General features: G+C 41.6%; 3 protein-coding genes across 4 annotated transcripts in view; 1 reads left to right on the forward strand and 2 right to left on the reverse strand.

The window, feature by feature from the left end:
- Nucleotides 1-18,026, forward strand: part of dnajc17 (DnaJ (Hsp40) homolog, subfamily C, member 17) — a 33,700-nt gene extending 15,674 nt beyond the window's left edge. Inside the window, exons 9-11 of the mRNA XM_022195491.2 lie at nucleotides 1,433-1,513; nucleotides 2,131-2,250; nucleotides 17,755-18,026. Of these exons, the coding sequence (XP_022051183.1) occupies nucleotides 1,433-1,513; nucleotides 2,131-2,250; nucleotides 17,755-17,880 (327 nt within the window). The 3' untranslated portion in view covers nucleotides 17,881-18,026. The remainder of the gene's footprint in view (nucleotides 1-1,432; nucleotides 1,514-2,130; nucleotides 2,251-17,754) is intronic.
- Nucleotides 6,568-10,477, reverse strand: LOC110952113 (cdc42 effector protein 3). 2 transcript variants are annotated; one of them, XM_022195492.2, is made up of 2 exons: nucleotides 10,261-10,477; nucleotides 6,568-8,576 (listed from the first exon to the last, which is right to left on the reverse strand). In XM_022195492.2, exon 2 carries the CDS (start codon nucleotides 8,435-8,437, stop codon nucleotides 7,826-7,828), a length of 612 nt encoding a protein of 203 aa, XP_022051184.1. In that variant the 5' UTR covers nucleotides 8,438-8,576; nucleotides 10,261-10,477; the 3' UTR covers nucleotides 6,568-7,825. The 2 variants fall into 2 exon arrangements, with proteins under 2 accessions (XP_022051184.1, XP_051806160.1); XM_051950200.1 differs by lacking the exon at nucleotides 10,261-10,477 and adding an exon at nucleotides 10,020-10,098.
- Nucleotides 18,027-21,475: 3,449 nt separating the features above from the next.
- Nucleotides 21,476-23,646, reverse strand: gchfr (GTP cyclohydrolase I feedback regulator). Its single transcript, XM_022195493.2, has 3 exons — nucleotides 23,464-23,646; nucleotides 22,730-22,824; nucleotides 21,476-22,048 (listed from the first exon to the last, which is right to left on the reverse strand). Exons 1-3 carry the CDS (start codon nucleotides 23,497-23,499, stop codon nucleotides 21,919-21,921), a joined length of 261 nt encoding a protein of 86 aa, XP_022051185.1. The 5' UTR covers nucleotides 23,500-23,646; the 3' UTR covers nucleotides 21,476-21,918.
- Between the last annotated feature and the right edge of the window lie 400 nt (nucleotides 23,647-24,046).

Here is a 24,046-nt window from a genome sequence, read left to right on the forward strand (position 1 = left end):
GTAGATTGTTTTATTCTTCTCCTTAAACAAGGCCCATTAAGTTTTGTTGCAGTGAAAGTGCTGAGGGCAATGTTGTAGTGCCCTTTTAAAGCCACGCACGCCATTGTTTGTGCCCCTCTTACCAGGTGATTAAACAGTGCCAAGGGAAGCATTAGGAAATGTGCTTTTCTCATGCAACCCAGCACTACCTTATGCCATAATCCGCCACAAGGGCTTTTGGTGGAGCATAGGTTGGCCTTAAACGAGGATAGGGCAAGTGTCAGTGACGTCAAATCGGCCGGAAAAAGGCATCTCAATTTCTCTTCTGCACGCATGCAATCAATACGATCCCAGGCAGGAGGGAGTAAAAGCTGTGGAAAAAAAGTGTTGTTCCTTTTTAAATTCCTAAGCAAAGGGAATATATTTTAGGAGAAAATGTTGTTTGACATGGCAAGCGCCAATGAGTGACAGTTAGTTGTTTGGGCAAGTCGAAATAGCCACTGCTGTGTGGGAAAACAAGTATGGTTATGTGTATATGTGCATGCGTACGTGTGTGGGCTTGTGTACTTTGGCTGCTTAAAATGATGCATATTTGTTAAAGGGGGGAAAATATGTTAAGATATTTATATTTTATGAAACAGAGGCCTTTTGAGAGTCTCCTTTGTCACTGTTGGCTTGCTCCACAGTGTCCTTAGTAAGCATAGCATTCCTGGACTTTCCCATTCCCAGAAAGCTACTTTTTTTTTTCAAGAACAAGGTTCTCGAAGGCCACGTCCATCTGTGCTCCCAAGCTCGGCTTTACTTGGGAAGAAGTTGATGACAAGAGACCTTGGTTATTGTTAACACACCCAATGTAACCACAATAAATCAAAAACCATTTTGTTGTTCTCATTGCTGCCTTCAATAGGGACTAGGTTTTCGTCCTTCCCGCTAAGGTTTGTTTATTGTGTTCGTCTTCTTGTCATATGTCTTGGACAGAGATTGGGGAATGGCTCTGATGGTCTTCACCATGCTCCTTTTTGTCCAACCTTTTCCTTCTGTTTGGATTTGAGATTAGAGAAACATCTCATTTCAGTCTTCATGCTAAAAGCAATGTTTAGCAAATTTTGCCACTGTACAAGCAGCAGCTGAAATAATGAGATTTAGTTTGGCTTCTCTCTTTTGAGATGTCACCAAAGTGTCAGTTTTTCACAAGATGCTTTATGAATGTTTTTTTGTAATTATACTGAGTCAAGCCCAAACATATGCACCCTGTCATTAGTTCTGATAACCAAGCACATATTGAATCCTAACTTGTATCCCAGAAGTCTGTTATATTCACCGGTGTTTTGAATTTCTCAGTGCATGTGCTTTTTGTTTTCATGGTTATGGACTGTGCTCTGAAAGGAAATACTAATTCGAATGTTCTGCATCTTTCCTTTTCCTCTGCTTGACTTTTTGTTCTTCCTTCCAGTATGGGGATGTTTTGAATGTGATTGTTTCAAATAAGAAGAAAGGAAGTGCTGTGGTTGAGTTTGCAACTGTGAGAGCAGCTGTAAGTACCTAACTCTTCCCCAGTCAGTGTCCTTATTTTGTTTGCTCAGCAATGAAAATCTTCTCCTAAGTAGTTACTTGCATAGAACCACTTTTGTTTACTGCTCATTCGCCTCAAGGTTTCACATCACCTGCTGAGTTTGATTGTTACCAAGACTGACACCTGTCAGAGACTTCCAGGCCTCAGGAAAGTCTCTTTGACCTCAACTGATGTTATACTGTAGAGATCTCCATGCTGATGGGAACAATTAGACGGAAGGACTTCAGCCGTCTCATTGTTCCCCACTGTCTGGCTCCTCAGGCCCTTTGTCATGATGGTGTACTTTTTTTGTTGTGGTTTCCTCACCACGACATGTGCTTTTTCTCTACAAAACATGTCTGCCAGTGTAGGCACAGGTTTTGTGGTCTCTTCCTGCCCATCTCCAGGTTTCAGCGTAGGAGCAGGCCCAGTTACAATTCACCTTTTTCCATGTGTTTTTCAGATATGTTTTATAACAACTGCACAAACATCTAGATTTAAAATTAATACATTACAGCTTCTACAGAATTCAGGAAAAGAAAAAAAAATGTCTTAATAAAATACTGCTATATACAGATACAGATTTTCTTTTCTTTCAGGAGTTGGCTGTTAAGAATGAAAGTGGGCTGAGTGGAAACCCCTTGAGGATTTCTTGGCTTGAAGGACAGCCTGAGGTTGTTGCCACAGTGTCTCAATCTGGCCCGTTCATGTCTTCACAGGTACTTGGTATAACATGAAAAATGCATTGCTGTAATTCCGCCCCTCTCATAAAGCATGTCAGCCCTATGTTTTCCCTTTTACGTTACTTCCAACACAAATACTCTTGCTTAAACACTGCCCCACAAAGGGAGGTATGTAAATCTTCTGAGCTTTTATTTTCGCATCAGTGGTGCAACTATTGCCCCAGTGCTTGCACTCCTTTTGCCTGGCCCAAAACAATGTGTTTGGTTAAAAAGCCTCAGTTTATTTGTTTTGGAGTAGTGAGGTGCTGGCCCGGCACTGGTCCAAAACCTCTGGTTGGCCACGCGTTAACGGAAATGACCTGGAAGACCCCAAGAATGCTGCCTTTCACAGAGCAGCTCAGGAGAAGCAGATTGTAGTAATGGTAGCCTGACACGTGAGACTAACAAAATGCCTGTTTTGGTGCCAAGTGAGTCTCTTCATCAATATTGCTGTTTAATGAATACCTTCATAAAATGTTGATCTGTATTTATTTCATGTCTTTTCCTTCTTCTGATGTTTCATTACCTGGGATTGTTTCTAATTTTGGATTTGAAGGAAGGCCGAAGTTTTGTGCACAAATCTATAATCCTTTTTTGAGAAAAATCGCAGTAGTCTGTACCGTAATCTTCACTTTTTTTACATTTTAAATTTTTATTTTTTTTACCTGTACAGTAGGATGTTTGTGGGAATTTGCTTCCTCAACAAATCAGCGTCACCAAAACTGTTGCTGAACTATGTTTCACCCCTCAACCCAGTGTGGGGTCTTAGACCTCCTGCTCAGGCCAGCATCTGAGACTGAGCCTGCTCACGGGGAAATGTCACTCTAATCCCTTTAAATGTTATTATGGTAACCTGGTTTGCTTTACAGATATCCCAAACTGATTACTTCATCTTCTTTTTCCTGCAACATAGAATGAAAACATTACTGTGGCTGAGTAATTTTCAAATTAGCCCTCAGTGTGAATACTTTTTTCTAAAGAGGCCCTGCGTGACATAGTGTGGATATTAGTAGTGCTCATCCACAGATGGCCTGGGGTCGATGGACACGGGGGGTATTTCAGAAAGAGACATAGCAGTAATGAGAAGACAGAACCATTGAGGTCTTTCGTTCTGACTTTATCTGGGATCTGAAAATCTGATCCCTCTCTTGTTGTCTATGCCTCCCTAGTGCCCCAACATCAGCCAGCTGCAATCACATAGAAGCGGGCTGCATGAGGACTTGCTTCTTTAACCTCTGTAATCCAAACAGCATTTAGAGAGCGTCAGGGTCTCACTACAGGGAGCTCAGAGACACAGATGACTTCAGCCTCAGCCTCAGTTCCATCTCTGCTGGGCTTATTAAATGAATCTGGGGCCAATGTGAGGACTCTAATGGAGTGGGGCTGCCACAAATTCCCCGTGAAGACCCCATTCAGGGTCTAGTGACCTTGAACATGGCTAACTATCACGTGGTGTGTTCAATTTTCACTGCTCTCATAGAGACCCCTGTAGAACTGCTCGCTTTGTTTTTGTTCTGCTTGTCCAGAAAGCAGATACTATGACATGATTTATAACTGGCCCTACTGCTTTCACACATTTTGTCTCACCATGGATATTAAAAAATCCAAAATAAGGAAGGGCTGTTTTCTCTGCACTGTGTGGAAGTGCTCCGCGTGCTTCTGACTTAATTCAGACCCTTCTTTTGGGAAAAGATCTAGTTTAATCTCGAGTTTGCCCGCTGTTGTGTCTTTACCTCTTAACATAATCAGCTGTCATGATGAGAGACTGGAACATGGGGAGGTTTAGGGGAGTAGCTTTTAGGTGTAGTGTAACTATTTGTTTGAGCATTGTATTGTACACGGTTTGCAAATCTCCGTGAATCTTGAAGAAATTATGGTTCCTGAAAGAATGTGTTGTAAAGTAATAAACCATTTTGTAATACGAGTTTATGATCATATTTATAACTGTGGCCCGTTTGGTATCATAAACAGTTTAGAGCACAGATCCTGTACATAGTCTTCTGAGAGTTCTTCTAAGTAGTTGCTGCATCAAAAAGAGGATTTCACATATGTAGCCAACTATATGGATTCCAGAGTCTGACTAATAATTCATCTTGACTCGAGTCTGTCATGGATATGGAATGTCTGTCTAGCAATTTGCTTTCTCCCTGCCAGACACCATGTTTGTGCTTTTGGAGATATGATGCCATCATTAATCACCATGTATTGATTCATGGTTTCTTGCGTAGTTAAACGTAACGTATTATTTAAAGCGAATCTATCTTATAGAATTTAAATTTGAGCACTGTGTGCTTGCCTTTTCCATCTAGAGTCATCGCAGGGTTGTCACGACACAAACCAGATGCAGCAGATTGGCTATTCTGGGACTGTTTTTCCAGCCTGCTGGCTTGCTAGTGCTTGAAAAGTGCACTCTCACCTCAAATAGCCCCTGTGTCTGGAAGAGATGCACTGTATGTGGCCATGTTGTTGGCATGTTCAACCCTGGTCTGAACCCCTCTCTGAACGGAGATAATGACTGTCTAGGAGGGATACCAGCAGCCTTCTGTATTTTGCAATGACCAGATACAAAAGGAGGAATTGTTTGGTGTCTGTTTGATATTATTGCTGCTTAGTACTTAAAGTTATGTTGTAGGTTTGGATGGATAGAGTGAAGATATACAAGATCTGAGGTGTTGTGGTCCTTTGTTTATAACAGGATAAAAGAGATGCTTTGGTTTAGAATCAGTTGAAATATATAGATGTTTACGTTTGCTCTTTCGACACAGAAAGACGTGTCTGCTGTGGTCAGAAATTTCAAATTTCTTTTGTTATGCCCATAATCCAATTCATCATGCGTATCATAAGAGGGGATAGCTGTTGTGGATTTACTTGACCCTAAACATTTAAAGCTTTATACTATGTTCTGCCGTGACACAGATACATGATACAGACACCATAAACAATATCAGTTTCACAAAGTCCCCTTTTGTGTTTGAATCCACCTATAACCTTACAGCATATTTCAGTAGCATTAGATTGTACTGTGAGACATAATTGCAGCAGCAGGACACCTCTCTTATTTGCCAAAACAATATTTTTAGTGTTTTAGTTAGTAACTGACAAAAAATAACTCATAAGAGCTACTCTTTACTAAGACGACAAGGTTTCTTGGTATTCTGTATGACAGCAAGTTTAGATTTTTGGAGAGAGTGAAGTGGTACCAGATGTGATTGGGATACTTCACAGTTCGGCCAGTTTTCATAGTGCAGACAAGATAATTTGTCTTCAATTACAGGCTCTTTCTTTTCACATCAGTCATGTGGCTGAACACTTGTTGAGCTTAAGTTTGAGTCTTCACGTGGAGCTCTTATGGAAATGATGGAGTCACAGAAGTCAAGGACTTTTGTCTGCTGGAATACAGTTTCCAGAAAATGCAGCCAGCAAATGAATTCGGAGGATAAAATGACACATTTTCACAACATGCATCAGTATTTTTATTTACTTTTTTTTTGGGTCAGATCTCGGTGACACGTCAAATACCAGGGCTTTATGTTCTGTGTTTCTTTGTTTAATGTTGGCTTTATAGGTTAAAGTTTTGTGTCCTTGTTTAATAGCTCAATAATGTGTTTTCACAATGTCTGTCCCAGATTGCACAACTCCTCTCTCTCATGAGACCAAATAAGGCTTTGATTGTTGTGGGTCATTGTGGCAGACACAGGAACACAGTCCTTCCCTGATCCTACAAATTGCTGACACACCCTGGTTAGCTGGTGAGTGTCACTTCTTTGTGATTCAGATGCGCCTCAGAACAGAGCAAACCTAATCACCCAGCAGCTTCTTCAAAGTCCTCTTTACTGTAGTACAGTATTTGTGACTCTACATGAAATCCTTCCTGACATGCCCATCTAATTTAGGCCTATGTGCTTCCCCACCTTGAAATAATATTGTGCTGCTTGTTGTGTTGGCTTGTCCAAGGTTGTAATTTTATCTAGAAAATGGTAGATACAAGTGACAGGCAAGACGTACTGCCTCCACAGTGGCTTTTGACAGTTACAGAGCCAAGTACATGTCAGTCCATCATGATGTGTAAACAGTCTTATACAGCTCCTGTAAAATGTTGACACGAACACTGCTATCCACAAAACCACACATCTTGGAATTCAAATAATAATTTTCTTTACTTACCCAAAATACAAAATGGTACATTTTTCAATGCAAAAAAAAATGCTTCATAATGTGTTATTGTCATAACATATGCAAGAAACAGGGGCAGTGATACCCACTTTGATGCCAAAACAGATATACAGTACAGATGTACCCACAAACATTGCTGTTTCTGTTTGCACATACATGGAATTCTAAATCTATTGCTTGAAGCGGGAAACTTGTGGTTCGTATATTTTGCAGCATGACCCGTGGGGCTCTCAGGAATTTGACTTGTTCTGGGTTTGTCCCACAGTGCATCGTGGCAACCCCCTACAAAGGCACGGACTGAGACTCTGACTCGACTCTCTCCTCTGTAAACTGAAGAACAATGCGTCGAGATTGTCCGCACAAATATCAGTGCTTTTCTTTTCTTGTGTGCCCCTGTATGTGAGATGCAGCATGTATTTTTTGCATGTCAGATGTCTGTTTGGTCAGAAGGTAGTGTTTAAACCCTCATCAGGACTTTTGCTGCCATAATGGATGTCTCTGGTCCTCCTCCCTCGACACCCCCTACATATGTGGAAGTGTCATGTTACCCTTTACCACTTTTCCTTCTCATGCGCCACCAGAGCATTGGACTCTGATTTGCAGCTAAGAAAACAGCCTGCTCTGCCATTTTTTTCTTCCTCTGAGGTCTTGGACCTGTGGCCTTGCTTGGTCTGCGGCCCAACTTGCCACCACTGGCTGGCTTTTATTGGAAGCAGAGCTAAGTGTTTGTTTTTACTACATTGTTGGAATGAGAGATGGGGGGTACCTTGGTCTACCTTTGAGTGGGGCCTCTGAGATGCGTGCGGAGTAAAAATTGCCCTGTGCACACAATAGATTGGCGAACACACCAAGAGCCAAGACATCACAGCTCGAGGACCTTGGATTCCAGCCGTCGCTTTTCTTTTCTTAAACACAACACTCTTAAGTCTTAACAGCCGTCTTCCGTGCTGTGCTGCGTGGTTTGAGGGATTACAAAAGCAAAGCAGAAATGTAATGAAATGAAAATGTCCAGCTCAGAGTTCGACATCAGAGTTCAATGATTAACTTAAACATTGTCTCTAACCCTGCAAGGGGTGAATACAGGGAGAACATTAACTTTGTGTGCTTGTCCGTTTTCGCCTTTTAACAGAACTACGCTTGCTTTTCAACAAATGCTGCGAACAACAATGTTCACTAAGCACAATGTCTTGCGCTCTTTGAAAGAGAAAAATGTTATTTGTCCCTGCGCAGTACACTGGGATCATAAATATCCCCAGATTTATTTGAATGTTAACCATCACATCAGTAGTTTGTCCATAAAATCAGGAGTTTGTCCCCAACAGGAGTGACCACTTGGATCTCTTCTCCATATTCAAAATCTTTAATTAAACCTCAGTGCAACTTTGGACTACTATCTCATCTAATTGTGTAGTTTGTCCATCACCTGGAGAACATCATCCAGGATTGAAGGGCCCAGGTCAAGGCTGAATGAAAAGCCACTGTCCTCGTCTTTCTGCTGTCCGTCAATTTTGTCACAAGACTCTGTAAACTCTCCATCCTTGTCTGAACTCACACTGCCCCGTCCACAACTGTGAATCTGATTGGAAGCAACATTAATCCCTCTTTGGCACCCATCCACTGTCTTTTTCTCTTCTTCCTCACTGTCCAGTAGTGGCATAGAGCTGCATTTCTTCCTCTTCTGGTAGGTGTTGTGATGATCCGCTGACCAGTCGGGGCTTTCTGAACCCTCACTCTCATCCAGATTCAGACGGGGGGGCTTTGGAGGTGGTGAGCAGGCCATGAAGAGGTTCTGCTCGCTCTGGGAACTTTGTAGAAGCAGGCTGTGGCCCATCTGTAGAAAGGACAGATCTCCAAAGCTGTCTGTATGGGCATTTCCAATATGGGAGATGTGGCGGAAATCAGCCAATGGCAGGCTTATCATGTTGACAGACAGCACCTCCCTCCGCTTGGAGTTCCTGCTGGACCAGCGACCAGAGGGTTGCTTTCGATACAACGATGTTCTAAGTGGCATCTTGGCAAATCTGCTTTACCTAAATGTTTTTATTTGTTCTTTTCAAAAATCCTCAAAAGTCTTTTTGTTGCCTTCTTTCTCCTCCTTTGTTTGCCAGTTGATCCTTAGGAGGTGGTGAAGCTTAAAAGCATAATACGATCTGCAACAAAACACAAGAAAAGAGAGATTTCTAATTTAACAAATAGTTTGCGACCAAGTTTCCTATGACTGTAAATTTTAAACCACTACAGCACATTATCCAGGTTTTCCTCTCATCCTGCCAGAATATTGAGCAGGTCTGTACTTGCATTTGTCTTGTAATTTAACACCAGATGCAAGTATTGGACTCTCTCTGTCGGCTTGATGCAAATCGGCAGCCGTTGTTTAGAGATTGCACCTGCTCCACTTGATTTCAGTTTAATGAAATTCAGCACTATTTGGCAGCTGAGGGATGTTCCAGCAATGCTTTGAAGTCTTCATTTATAAATATTTACTCTTCAAATCCCAGTTTTTTCCCATAAATGCAGGTGTGGTCTGCTGCATATCCTCCGAAGGAAGTCTATTATTCTACTTAAGACTTCCAGTAACAAAGGCAACAAAAAAATGCAAATCCCCAAACAGTAATCGTCATCCTGTATTCAGTACATTGCATCTCTCTCGATTTTGTTTCGGGAAAGCGTGATTTTTTTCCCCCCTCTAACTTCTGTCAGATATCATGATAACAATTTCACTTTTGAGCATATGTTTATGATTTTTGAAAAAATACAAATAACTGGAGTGCAGGCAGAGATATGTAGTGACTCTGGCTGTGGAAGTTATATTGCTCTTCTATAAACAATATCACACTCTAGGCATTATATTTCAAAATAAGTTAACAGTTTTTTAAAGTACTTTGGTGAACTATATAAAAGTGAAATTTCATTTCCACCAGCAAAACTTGAAACATCTTGGTCAAAATGAAACCATACAATAACACTTACAATGAAAGTGAAACTTCATAAAAATAAAAGAGCAAACCTTTTGCTTTTCGTGACCTGCAATCATTTTATTAAATAAAGCAGAGCTCCGTTCATCAATGCAGGCATGTCAATTAAATAATCTGCTCAGTGTCTGTGATTTTACGGCTTTCCAACAGCTTTGCCCACATTAGATCTGTGTTCGTGACTTGAAACACTCACTCTGTAAATTTGTAAGCCACTTCTGCAAACAGGTTTTGTTGGCCTGTAAAGGTTTTATCGGCACTTTAGTAGCAGCGGGAGATTGGAGAGCGTGGACATAACAGCATTCCTTTCCAAACATGTCAGTTTGACCAAGGAGGAGTCTTAGGATTTCAGCCATGAGTATCATGCTCAGGAAACACTTCATGGCCAAGTAAAAACTAAAGAAGCCCATTAAAACAGATTGGCCAAGAAACGCATTTCAAATTGTCTTTCTAAATGTGGCCATTAATGATACACCTCTGAGAAGGATAAGAGATCTGTCTAATGAGAAGTTTAACCACGGGTTAAATGCAGTGATTACAAGTTTTGTCTCTTTCCAATGCAGTTAGTTTAGTAGGATTAGTAACTCCAAAATAGAGAAAGATTGATGATTTAGTTCTTACCTGTCTTAGTGAGAAAATACAGGATAAGTTAATCTCACACATGCACACCCGTCTGTCAGGAAACTAGGCTGTGTCTACCTACGCACCCTGACAAACTCTTTCTTGACATGATGGGACTTGTCAGCTGTTACAGAGACAACCTCATTGCACAGCCTAAGATTGTGTTGTCCTCCATGATATAAAAAAATGGGAAATTATAGCTTTATAACTGCAAAGAGAAAATTGATAGACTGTTGCTTACCTTCATCTATGCAGCTGCTTCAGTGAGTGTTTAGTCTGTGGAGATTTAATCCTTTTTTTTGCTAATCCTTTCAGTACAACTCCTACTTCTATTGCAGAACACTCCTTAGGTGTGTTGCTGGTGAAAGTCTTCTGCCTCACTGATAAGCCAGGTGAGTCCAGAGTACAGGAGTGCTAAGACTTCCAGGTGGAGGCTTTTCCTCAGTTTTATTTGATGTCATCCCACTTCAGAACGTTCGTCACTAGTCGGATGATATCATCCTGTTTGCGGAGTGAGCTGGCCTTGTAGTTGTAGATGTTAAGTCCTCCTGGTTGTTTGGCTGTGCCCTTCACCTGCGAGTGAGTGGGCACAAAGCAGGAGCGACTTATTTAATCTCTGTGTTATTGAGAAAGACATAAACTATGGTGCACAACGTATTTCAAGAGCTTAATGGTGTGTGAACGTGTTTGAGCGAGGGGAAGGGTGAGAGGGATTGAGCTTGAATAGGTTGGAGTGTACAACAGATAAGGCTTGTGTGTGTGTGTGTGTGTGTGTGTGTGTGTGTGTGTGTGTTACATGGATTGTGTTGATCTAAAAAAAAAAAAAAGAAAGAGGAAGCCATGTTGTGCCAGCAGGTCAGCCACCCAGAGGAGGGGGTTAACTGATCTCTAATCTCCATGTCATTGTCCCTCTGCTCTGCTGATTTCCTGCTTGCTGTTGGCTTGTCTAAAGCCCCAGAGTCCAGCCCACTCTACCGGTTCTTCTGCCTGACTGGAGGCCTATAGCTTCTCTATGTAATCAAAGCACAGTATCGCACACAGACATGTATGAACAGGCACACTGGGTTTCACAAGAGAGATAACTTGTTGCGTTTCCAATTCTCACGCCTACAGCATGGTGTATTTGCTATGGAATGCAACTGCAATAAAGAGCTGGAAACTGTGTCAGAACAACAACTTTTTTCTCCTCTGTGAAATCTGTGTTAAAAATGAGTGGGTTATATTGTCTTGTTGTGCTCTCTGGAACAGTAATTATTGCTTGAATTAATCATGCCCTTATAGTTTAGAAATATTCCTTTCTGACATTCTCCAAAATGTCCTCGTGTTTTAAAGAGAGTTTATTAAAATCAGCAATATGCCTTAACGTTCAGATGTGTTCCATTAGAAAGCAGTAGAAGGCTGTGAGTTTGAATATTTTGTCTTGTTCACTGAACTTAGCATGCAGGGTGTGAAGGACAAATGATATTTTTCAGTACTTCCTTCAAACTGATCCAATAAACAACAGGCGTGCTGCCTCATCCTCTCGTCTTCTCTCACTCGCCGCTTCAGTGCCAGAACAGTCTGTAAGAGCAGACACAATTACTCACGCAAATGAAATTATCATAACATGTACCCAAGACTGAAACAGAACATTTTTGAACATTTCTCTTCTGAGAAACCCCCACTTTCTTCCACCTATCACCACAAAACTGCTTTCATGCTAGAAGACAATCAGGGTGAAGAGCTAGTGTTATCTGCGGTATTTGGGTATGACCTCACAAGACCTGCTGTCTAACCAAGGTTGGACCCACTCTGTTAGTTTTGCTCTCATGCTATGTAGCCTCTGGGCTGATGCGTTTAGCCCGAGCTGGATTTCTGTTTAAGCCTCTTTTCTAAGGCCTGACCATAGCGGGCAGTGTGGTTTGATGCAGCTATGCTGGGTCTGAAATCTGGGATGCTGCATGTTTTTGTTGTTGCAGGATAAAAAGTGTTTCCAGATATTGCTTTGACTGGCACTAGAAGCCCAAACTGAGGCTTTGCTGGATATTCTTCTGGGCCTTTGTTGTGTGTTCTCCAGCTTCCGCTGTATCAAGGCCTTTAGACGGTCTGCATTTAGACTAGATTTACTGCAAGCAGTGTCTGATTCTTTTATATGAAAAACATTGTTTGTTGATGGCAAACATAGGACATGGGATTGTATTAAAATCAAATTCAGCTTGTGGTATATCCGTCAATTCTGAAAAGTGCAAGACTGGATAGGCAGCTGAAATTGAGCAATCCATTGCTCTGTCAGTTAAACAGTTGCTGGTGGCTGTTCTTTCGTCAGCGCTTCTGAGAATTTTTAAGTTTATCTTTTGTCATCATCCTAACCGTTGTTGTTTCCTTTGTCTTTAAAGTTCTGACTCAATGATGAGTGTTTTGAAGGTGCTCCAACAGAAACTTGCCAGTCTGGCTGCTAGGTCGAAACGCAGACACTCTGTTGCGTGATTGCAACATGACAAAGACTTGACACCGAAGTCCAGGTGTTACGTTACTGAATACCAAGTGCCGACTCATCAACACATGACAAAACTAACAGTAGCTTCTAATCAACATAGTGAGGCTACGTCATGTCCAACTCAGTGAGGAGGTGACTGGGCTAGATCAAAGCAAAAATTGTGATGAGGTCATTTTCTAATGATGCCAAATTTTATTACAATATAAAACAACCTAATTATGTTTATGTTTACAAAAATGTGTTGTGATGCCGGTTGTTTTTTGTTGTTGTTGTTTTTTTCTTTTTTCTCAGACAGCATCTTAAATTTACCAGTGAAGTAAGGGCCTTGTCCTACAATGGACTTTTTAAAGCAAGAAATCACAACATCTGTTTATCTGTAAGAGTTATTAGTTTTTAGGGGCGTCTGGTGGGCTAGGTGTGTAAGAACACAGAATGGGGCGTACTGCCTTAAATCTGCCCCCTCTCTGCTGATATTCTCAAGTGTCAGCTGTCCAATAAGGGCAAAATAACACTTTTTAAAACTTGTTTTTGACTCTTTGTCATGCCTTTAGACTTGTCATGTAGCTTTTCAGTATTTAGTTGAAAACTGTCTTGTACATACATAGGACTCACACGTTTTTTTGCCGTCAATGTGGGCGGTCAGTGAAACAGGGGAATGTTGTGTCTCCTGGCACTGACTCATTAGTAATTATTAAATCATGGCTGTGATATTTAGATTACTGTGCTGACCGTAGAGCTGATGTAAACAGTATGTAGTGAGATACATTTCACGAGCTTTGATTGTTCTGCTCATTTAATACTGTGCATAACAACATTAATGTGGGAGCACATATGTACAGACAGAAATGACTTTTTTGTTTTGTTTTCAGAACCTTGATTTAATTCTTTTTCCTCCCTTCATAAAGCCTAAGCCCTTTTTTTGACATCTCCAAGGTTCAGACTGTTCTTACCAGGCCCTTGGCTTTTTTTTTTTTTTTTTTTTAGAATTTTTTTTTTAGTCTGTTGCAATCAGAAGGCTTTTCCCGGAAGGCTAGCATGTGAAGGACATAATTTTGCTTTTACAACGATGTATTGTTAGATATTAAAGACGGCAAACCCCCATATTTCCTTATTCTAGTATTCCTGAGCTCATCCATCATAAAGAGAAATGCCAGGGCACCAGGAGTTCAGGTCTTTGCTGCCATTTCTCTTTTCACTGTTTATTTCTTTTACTTTTACAGATTCCAAAGGCACTCTCCGTCTCCACCCAACAGGCTTCCACTCTGTCGAACACCATGACCACCTACGACCACACGCTTACACAACCACACGTACACACCACTGCTTACATGGCACCTCACTGCTGCCTTTCCCTGCTTTATTACGTTTGACTTAGCAATACCTGGACATAGTGTTTGTTCAGGTGCTGCAGTACCTTTGCTTCTGATAATTTGTAAGATCTGTATATTTAATTTAGCTGCTATTGTGAAATCACAGCTTTTCTAGGTTTTTGTCATCGCTGTATACAAATATTGATACATTTAACTGGGGAAATAATCTTATATACTGTGTCACTTTTCTAGATCTGCTGGAGATTTCTTCCTGTTTAAAAGGAATTTGCTGGCTTTCTCTCTCCGATATAATATTGTGTGGTCTTGACCTTACAACTTAAAGTGGCCTGAGATGACTTGTGCTGCAAAGTGGGGATATATAAATACAACTAAATAGGATTTTTGGGTGCAGCCTGGCTTTGTGATTTTTAAAATAGCTGTACTTTCTGTACTGTAAATATCCCACTGTTGCTTCAAGGATGTCTGTAAATTCTGCAGCTTTGATATGAAATAACTGACCTCTGTAATTGTGGCTGTCATAATCAGTGGTCTGTAGGTTCAGAGTGTATTCAAGAGTGTTTTTCTTCGGTGCAGACACATGGCTTTTTGCTGTCAGTTACACACAAGGTCTTGTGTTGGAGTTTCTCTCAGAAACCAGATGTTTGGAAGACACGTGCATGTAAGGGGTTAAGTACAGGAAGTAGATTTGGGTCTTAATCTCCATGAAGTGTTTGGTCTTCGCTAACAAAAACAGTATAATAGACCAGACCTTTGGGGTTTTATGTCTGCCGAATCTTGTAATGAATGATGATTAGTCCTCTACCATTTATGAAGCTTAAGTTTTGTCTGCACAGGAATTTCACCTTGGCTCCAGTGTTGCATGTGCACTACCTCTGCCTGTTTGTTTGAGTTAGCAGGAGCGCTTGGGCACCTCCACACACACACATGCACACACGCACACGTGAACACACAGAAATGAATGAAGTATTTGCCTGTCATAAATCACATACTCCGTAGTTCAGTGACACACACAGAAACGCACACTGTGCTACCACACACTCCAGATAAATAGTTCCTTGATTAACTTTACCACAGTGCATTAGAAGCAGAAATGTTAGCCTAGACCACAGAGCACGCTTGTTAAGAAAAACCCATTCTACTCTCAGGAGTCTATAAAGTCACTTCTTGGCACAGTGATCATCTAGTTTGAGATATGCGATATCTGATGGTGTTATTGAGTAATCCATTTATTAGATGTGAATTGGTAACCTGCAAGGCTGCCAGTGCAGAGCCATGAAAGATTGGAGTGGCATGAATTTTAAAGTCATTTTGTCGATAGCTGAAGTCTCTTCTTACTCAGGTTCACACTCAGTATCGACTTGCATGTACACACACTTACTTTCTCCCTCGCTTGTGCTCCAGTGCTTACAGACTCACACAAACACCCATAAAAGAATGGTGTAATGTGTAGCCGATCTGACAGCTTGTGCTGGGGGAACACAGCGGCCACCTGCACTCCAAGATGCCTCCTGCTGTGTGTGGGAAGAAGTGTCAGAGTGTGTGTGTGTGTGTGTTACACTGCCTGACTCACAGCACTGGTGGTATTCATGATGTCATTGCTGGCCTGGGGTCAGACTGGGGCGTGCTGTTTGGATGCCTGTGCATGTGCTGATGTCACACAGCTTATCCCTGGCTTGTTTGTATGTATGCATGCGTGTGTGTGTGTGTTTTACTACCATCCTGCCTCTGCGGTGGCCCTGCATCCTCCTCCCGTGGCTTTGAGCAGGGGCCCGTTGTTTGTGTTCTGTGGTTTCCTGTTCACCCTGGGCCCCAGTGTTACAGAACCAAACACACACGGACAGACACATGCATACGTACACACCGCGTGTTTAGTTATAGAGTGATGAACTGGCCAAACATGTACATTGGAAGTTAACACCCCAGGCAGGGAAACATCCCTCATCCTGAGAAGAAATGCGTCACGCTGCCCATAAAGCACCTGTTAATGCTCAGAATTCCCCTACATCATTAGCCTGGTACACTCTGCTGCCCATGACCACGCGGGGTTGAGAAACAGTCAGACCCGTTTTGACTTGAGTTTTTTTTTTTTTAAGGTGCTCTTTGGTTTTGTGACCAGTAGAGGGCGTGACAGAGCAGGGTTATATTTCCTGTGAGGAGGCAGCATTTCCACCATTGCTTGTATACTTGCTTGTGTTTTATTTAATTTGAAGATGCCAGACTTGTTTATTTACCTAATGGTGTTCGCGTGATATTTCATAGTTACGTGTCAGACGAGGGCTTGAGCTCACATTATTGGAATGATAATAGCAGCTTTCCTCAATCTCAGGGTGGGGGCTGTGGGGGAGGAGGAGGGTAACTTCCCCTTCACCGACCCTCTCCTCCTCTTCCTCCACACTTTACCCTCTTTCTCTCAGCACATGGATGCTGGAGTCCCTGTGATGTTTTCCAGATGCCTTAGCTCAGCGAGTGCACTGACAAAAACCTACCTCTCCTCTTCAAATTGCTCTCTCCTGGTCCTTAATGCACACTCTCACTCTCTCCTGCCGCTTACTGTCTTGTTAAAGAGACACTTCCTTGGCTCAGCAGACTTCCTTGATATAATCCTTTAAAACAATGGCTTGCTGTGTGGACACATGGCCTTCCTCCCCCCTCAAAATGAAATGACTGTGAGTGCACATGTGTGTGCTTAATGCATTTAAATATGTGCATACAGCATAAGCAAACTCTTAGCTGCATATTTTAAGTCAGCAGTGCAGTCATTAGAGTCCCTCTTCTTTAGCCTGGATATGCAAGTTGTCCTGTGTGTGGCATTTGTCACCGCACAGATCTGTGTACAAGACGTCTGGCCTGTGTTCCACATTGCTTGATTAGCCATTAGCCAGCGGCTGCCCTCTCCGGTTTCCCCCCACAGTCAAGAGAATCTGCCACCATCGTCGTCCAAGCTGAGGCCTTTCAAAGAAATCACATACACACAGTGAGAGGCCAGGCTGCTGCCAGGCCTAATTCCAGGCCACATTTTGGGGTTTAATGAGCTCAGGCAGCGGAATTACCCTGTCACAGTTTCTCTGTGGGCTGCTGTCTCATGCATGTTCACTCTGTCATCATGCTAATGGCAACTGAGATGAGCGCATCTGTATGAATCTGTCCCTCCTCTGCTCTACACCCACAGGCCCGGTTGTGAAAGCAAACAGACATTGGACATTGACAGTGGTTCTTTCGCTCTGTCTGCATTGAGTCGCAGTTGTTATGATGTAAAACACAGAGACTGTGCTTTTCTATGCACTGGCTCTGTAGACATCATCCTTAAATAGTGATTTAAGGGCCACTTCATTAGTTTTACACATCAGTATCAGTTTATTCTTGGAGAACACTACATGTGGTATAGCTTTGTCAAGTCTGAGAAAAATAAATCTTGACATGATCATTATTATTTGGGCCTGGAGGACACACATTTCTAATGGAAAGGCTGCATTACAGACTTAATGAATGGAGTCAGACGTGATTAATAAAAAAAATGTGTTGCATTATGGGAAGTGTAGGATGTAGGGAATTTGGAGTCTCAGTGAGAGTCAAAATGTAAAGTTAGGATATGTCCATCTCTTAGATTTTGACCATAAAGAAAACAAAAGCTGCCTCTGCTGAGTCTTCCAGCTTTATGGAGGTACAGTTTGACAGTACCCTCTCAAGAAAACCTGACATGATGGCATTTTTTGATATTGTGAGGAAGAGCTTTTACTATTGGTGTCTATTTTTCCTATTTAACTGATCGATTGCTTGGTCCATTAAAAGTTAAAAAATGAATATCACAACATCCTGTAATCTGCTGCTGATTTCTTCATATTGTTTTCATCTCGGTTGAACTGTTTTCCTTGTTATTAACCCTTCTGCCATTACTTTGTTTGACATTGTCCATCTGTCTCTCTTATAGGGCTCCCTGTCAAACGAACGCGACTACGAGAGCGTAGTGATGATGAGGATGAGGCAGGCTGCCGAGCGTCAGAAGCTCATAGAACAGATGCAGAGAGAGGACGAGGAGGAAGATGCCAGGTCTTAGCACAGCATCGAGCAGCTCGGTACCAGCTTGTGACTTTCAGATGAAAACCTGTTTCAGGCTTTAGTTTCATAAAGCCTCTGATATGTTTTATCATTCTCTTTTGTATGTAATATACTGTGTGGCAAAATAAACCTTTGTGTTTTTAATCAGTGCCATTTCGGTCTTGCTTTTATTGAAAATGTAGGATGACCAAAGGAGAAGCAGAGTAGAGAAGAAGTGAGGGCTCCTGCAGGATTCAGTGTTAAGCTGTGTGATCTCAGAGGTAGGAGAAGAAATACACAGGATGTAGGGGTGAATTTGTGCTGCACAGTAATTTGTGACACCATACTGGGCCTGTGCATGCAATGTATATCCAAGGTCAGAGGTCACCAAGCAACATTTAATCAACTCAATTATAACTTTAATGCAGCATTTGATCAAGCTCGATGTTAGGGGAATAAGTCACATTAAAACCACATTCATCTGAGAATTAGATCACTGTGAGTAATCTGTTGCTACACTGTGTATTCAAAATCACTAAGAATGTATTGATCAATAGAAAATTCATTTCAAAAGAGAAAATTTTACACTTTCTAATGTATTGTTTTAATAACACAAGGTATGGGCTGAACAGAAGTCCAGCTGCAATCTAGCTTTGTATTTCAGTTGAGTTGTCCATATTTCACTTACATCTGTTGAAAATGCATACAAATTGAAGATATTTAGCTTTTTTTAGTCTGTTTATTGGACCACCTTGTTTCAGGTGATCTTTGGTCATCATCTTATTAGTTTCTCTGACTAGTTTGGCAGATATATATTGTAATATGAAATTGCGTATAATTACAGTTTATCTTGTCTCAACAGAAACGTAATAAGAGGCCTTTAGTGGTTCAACACTGATCAGTATAACGTCCTAGATCACTAACACATTTGTATGTAAAATATTTCCCCTAAAAATTTAAGATTTGAGGCATCCAGTAAGTATTAAATCCCTATTTATTTTGATGTAGAAGAGCCGTTTGAGATTGGCGTTGTAACACCACACCTTATCAAATACAGTAATGATGTAATTTGCATCTGTCAGCCATTGTCTCGTTAAATGTGACGACTCATTACCTCCTTCTAGCCAAACAAGTTTAATTTAAGAATCACTCTTGTCTGTTTTCTGCACACTCATTCAGAAAATCTGTGAAATTAGCTGAATGTTAGTAGTAATTCAAACCACAAACCCTTCTATGTGACTATGTGGAAATCATTTCTCCCTGATGTAAAACCAGTAATTGGGCTGTGATTGGAACACTAGGTAGGCTGCTATGGAATTCCTGTGGCCTAGTGTGATGAAAAGTGAACATACTCTGGAGGCTCTCCGTTACAGATCTGGTGGTCTAGATGATTGTTCCCTGGGTTTGTATACACTATATCTAAAGCTGCTCCAGACTGAAGAGGCCTTGTGGACTGTTCAATTTAAAGCCTACATAATGCTGCTTATTGAGCTGTGAGATTTTATAGATATGTTATTTGACTATTTGTTTGTAACCCTATCAATTGAACAGTTAAGCTTTTTGGAAAGTATAATTATTCAATCAGGTGAGGGGTGAAGATTAATATCACTTTCATTGAAACACAGGTATACTAGAGCTCTAACTGCCCATGGTAAGATGAGTAGGTTTAAAGACCCCCTGTAATGAAAATCAAGTTTTTTTTTAAAACTAGGGTTAGGGTTATTTACAGTGTTGCAGGTGAGCTGGTGTGCTCAGGGTGCAACAAGTGGCAGAAAGCTACTTCATAATCATTATGAAGGAACAAACACATTTCTATAGTTTGTTCATTTTAATTAATAACTAAGCTGCAAACACGGTAAGTTGTTGTTCAACAGGGGGTTAGATGCTGTACCTTGGCATGGAGAAGTCACTTTTAGAGTCTTGTCATCATGAGGTTGCTAGGCAACCAGAGTAGTCTCTACAAAGTTATTGCTCCTGGTTAAGAAATAATCTGGAGCATAACCTCCCATACATCATCCGGCTCTGACTTAAACTTGAACACACTGACTCAAAAATTTCATCACTTTGACCTAACTTTGAGCAAAAAAGAAAATAATTTTTTCCTGCGCCAAAGCTATTGCTTAAATCACCGACCGAAAGGCTTGTATTTCAGGAGTCATTATTTCTGAAAGACTAATACCTTGTGGTCAGTTCTCCACCGAGCAGTGCATAAACATCCGTCTTCCTTTTTTAAAAAAATATATATTTCAGAAGTGAGCAAAGTGAAGAATGTGTAGCAATGGGCGTGCTTATTTTGGGACAACATGTCCACCTCACTGTTTCCATTTCATACACTTCACTCCACCCCTGGTTCTGATGGATCATGTCACAGGCCATGGACCAGCTTAAATCAAACACCATGAAATCTGTCTTCTGTTGCGATGCTGATCTCAATAAATTTTGTAAAACTTACGCTGTTGTTGTTCTAAGCTGTTTCACAATAGGCTTATGCCACAGATATCTAGAATATTCTGTAGACTGTGTATTGCTTATTTATGTCTTCTGAAGCGACACGCTACCGCTCTGTGACCCACATTAAGTCAGATTTCACAGTGCCAGACTGCTGCGGTCACCATGAGTTTTGTAACAAGGTCCTCTGCCTGTGGAACATTCATCCATCCAGATAGATAGTCTGTTTTTCCTGTCGCTTGGGGAACTGTGGCGTAATTGTATGTCTGTACTTGCAGGTCTGTGGCAGCGCTTTCTCCTGTCGTTGTGTTATTTAGGAGCTACACGGCAGCATCCAATCCAGTCATCCATCTCCCCGCCACTCCTGCGCTGCCTCACTGTGGCTCTGTTACACAATGTCCAGCTGTAGAGCAGAGCGGTGTGGTGGGAGACATCTGCTCTCCTCCTCCTGCAAAATCCCCTCATCACATGGTTTTGTTTATGCATAGCCTTTTTCAATATCCCAGCAATGTGAAAAAAAATCTCAGAAACACACAAACTCTGTCCAAATGACAACAGAGGAAATACAATTACAGGAAACACATTCACCACCAAGCCTGCCCTAAGCCCACAGTGGCTTGTGCTGCATGCAAACCAGGAGAAGAGGATGGCCCTGTTGTTGCCGTGGAAGCTTCACAGTATCATCTTCCCGATTCTTCTCACATTGCTCGTATCACAGCCGTCATGTCGGTGTATGCAAACAGTAACTGGACTCTCTGAGGTCATAGAAATGGGAAGCACCATCACCTTTTGATGTTGACTGCGGAGGTGGAAGCTCAGTCATGTGTGAGGCAGCAGGTCTGGTAAGAGTTTGGCTGTGAGCTTGCTGGCAAAGTTTCTGGTTTGCGGGTTAGTGATCCGGGCTGGCCCCAGACATGTGCTGGCAGACCTGGGGCTGTAATGAAACCACCCAGTGTTTTTTGGCTCTCACAGGCCGACTCCTGCTCTCTGTGTGCTTGCAATTTTTGTGCCTCATCTTGAAGCATGGAGCATCCTTGTAAGGTGTCATCAAACTGCAAAGGCACACAATGCGAGCATGACTGTCATATTTTATATTTGAAGTTTTATAAATATCATTTTGGTGGCTTATACGATTATATGCATGCATTGATTAAAAAAGCAAACAATTATTTGAGATCATTACTTCATTTAATCATATCATTTAAAAAAAATACACATTGATGTATGTACATATCTATAAAGCATAGTGCTGTTTACATATATGCTATATGATACATACATGAAAACTACTTCACTTCCTGCTCTTGGTCTTCAGTAGTAAACAGCAACAATATTGGCAAAGGATCTTATAAAATCCCCGGAATATGGTTTTGTTTTCCCCTTGAAATTAGTAACCTCTGTCCCATTGAAGGCAATCTGAAACCTTATGTAAGGGATAATCTCAACTTTTAAACTTTACTCGCACTTCCACAAAGAGCTGATTTTATAGCTGTAAATGTTGAATATAGAGCAGGTAAAGTATAAAAAAAACAAACAAATGACAAAGCTTTTGAAGACAAATCATTCATCCTTTTAAAGGCTTATGGAGATATTCTGATACAGTCATCTATCACTCCGTCTCCTTGTGGAGACACCACACCAGTGTCTGTCCCACGCCCGTCATTGTCAGCACGCGGAAGCCAATCTTCTCCAGCTTGTCGAGCACCAGGCGAGGTGGGTCATCCACATGGTATTCAGAGCTAAAATGAGAATAAACACAAAGTAATTGTGCTTTCCACAGATGTGGGATTTCGCTGTCTTTTGGTAAACTTTGCTTGGAGAGTAGAATGCCGTTAATTGTTAGAGTGCTTGTTCACTTCCTTCCACACCTTGGTTCATTTCCCAGCACCATTTGAATCAGATTGCCAATGACAACAATTCCCTGATCTGTACTCCATCACCTTGAATAGTTTATGCTAAATCTGCAAAGCAGCAGCCTTCCGCAACCTCACTGGAGTTTTTTTTTTCTACATCCATGTGATCTGATCTCAGCTCTGTCTTCAATATGTACATGTTAAGTGCCAAAATGAAAGAAACGCCGGTTTTAAGTGCTTAAATACGGAAATATGTCCCAGTGTGAGTACATTTACAGTGCATCTGGGAAATGATTCTGCACGTGTGAGGAGCTCAACATTGAAAAAGTGTCATTACAGTTTAGTCTTCCCTGTTTGTGAAGTAATGGTGGCGACAGTTTCATAAAAAAAAAGATGCAATCAGGATAGAAATTTCCCATCCTGTGAGGGACATTACAGTCATAGTGCTTTTATGGATTAATGCTGAAGTAGGCCTACAAATCTTAGGTTTATATGTCAAATATGACCAGTTACCTGCCATAAAAGCACTTAATATAACAGGTGACCCTTCACATTTTCAGTACTTACAAATTGTTTCCCAGCATGGTTGTTTTTCTTGCTCCCAGGTAATTCATGACTGCTGGATCAGAAAATTCATCTCCCACATTTGTTGGACCATTCTCCTGAAACACGGTAATGAAGTACATTAGCTGTGCAGCTTATACTTTCACTGTAGATTTATTGAGAAGTCGTTGCTTTGCTTCCACACCAGAGGCTGCCTGTTATTTGTGCGGCTCTGGCAGCATATCAGTGGCTACACCTGCAGCCCTCTGGCAGGTGCGGGTCATAATCTCTAATATCTGGACAGACTAAATATAGATGATCCAATACTCAGAGGCTATAGAATTAGGTTGCTGGAGTCGCACAGACAACAAAATGAACATGCACAAGAGGCCAACAAGTGGGCAACATGTGTTTTTCATTTAGTGCACCATGGCAAGACAAACACACACACACACACACACACACACACACACACACACACACACACACACACACACACACACACACACACACACACACACACACACACACACACACACAGCCATACATTCGCTGTTTGCTCCGTTTGCAGCCTTCACTGTTTGTTTTCTCCAGCATGCAGAATATTACAGGCCACTGCATAAGTAGAATCTGCAGCTTTGATTGATTACTAGTGGGCGCAATGTTGTGCAGCCAAATAAATAAATCCTTGACTCTGCAACTCGAACGCGCCTTCCTAAAAGCATGACACGAGAAATTCACGGAGGCGAGATACACACCAGTCGGATCTGCGTACTGATGAGCATGTAAGGCATCCCTGCTCCCTGGCTTTCGGTCCTTTATTCCCCGGGGAATGAGTGAAGAGGTCCCTTCGCAGACGCGGCAGTGCCCTCTCCAACTTGCGCTCCTTGCTGACAGCTCTTTGCGGAATGCGGAAACACCCACCGCGGCGGACCAATCCCAGCTCTGCTCCCAGCATCTGTCAACAGCGCTGCCCGGCTCCGGAGTCTTGCTCAACCGCCATCAGTAGTTTGTTGACATGAGAAATGCTGGCTAATGTGCATGTAGCAGAGGAAATGGTTTTTTATGGCAGACATAGTTTGTCATTCAGTTTAATTAAGCATTGAAAAAAAGAAAAAACTTCCTCAATACAAAAAGTCCATTGTAAATTCTCATTATTCTGTGGACTGGAAAGCATAAACATTGTGTCCTGTGATTTCACCCGTTTACTTTGTTTAGCAAGACACAAATTTATGAGGTCACATTGCATCCGTAGCCCCACTGTAAAACATCATTACAGGAATTTAGTCAAATCTATCATATCCTTTCTAGTTTACTAATAAATATACAGTTATGTATAGA

This window comes from Acanthochromis polyacanthus, chromosome 1 (assembly GCF_021347895.1).
Source record: "Acanthochromis polyacanthus isolate Apoly-LR-REF ecotype Palm Island chromosome 1, KAUST_Apoly_ChrSc, whole genome shotgun sequence".
Lineage (NCBI taxonomy): Eukaryota > Metazoa > Chordata > Actinopteri > Pomacentridae > Acanthochromis > Acanthochromis polyacanthus.

Bases quoted from the DNA above. Each gene is read 5' to 3' on its own strand.
- gchfr (XM_022195493.2), bottom strand. From the start codon at position 23,499: ATGCCTTACATGCTCATCAGTACGCAGATCCGACTG. The intron at 22,825-23,463 runs GTGTGTATCTCG...ACCGTGTTTCAG, and splicing joins TCAGTACGCAGATCCGACTG to GAGAATGGTCCAACAAATGT. The intron at 22,049-22,729 runs GTAAGTACTGAA...TTCTCATTTTAG, and splicing joins ACCATGCTGGGAAACAATTT to CTCTGAATACCATGTGGATG.
- LOC110952113 (XM_022195492.2), bottom strand. From the start codon at position 8,437: ATGCCACTTAGAACATCGTTGTATCGAAAGCAACCCTCTGGTCGCTGG.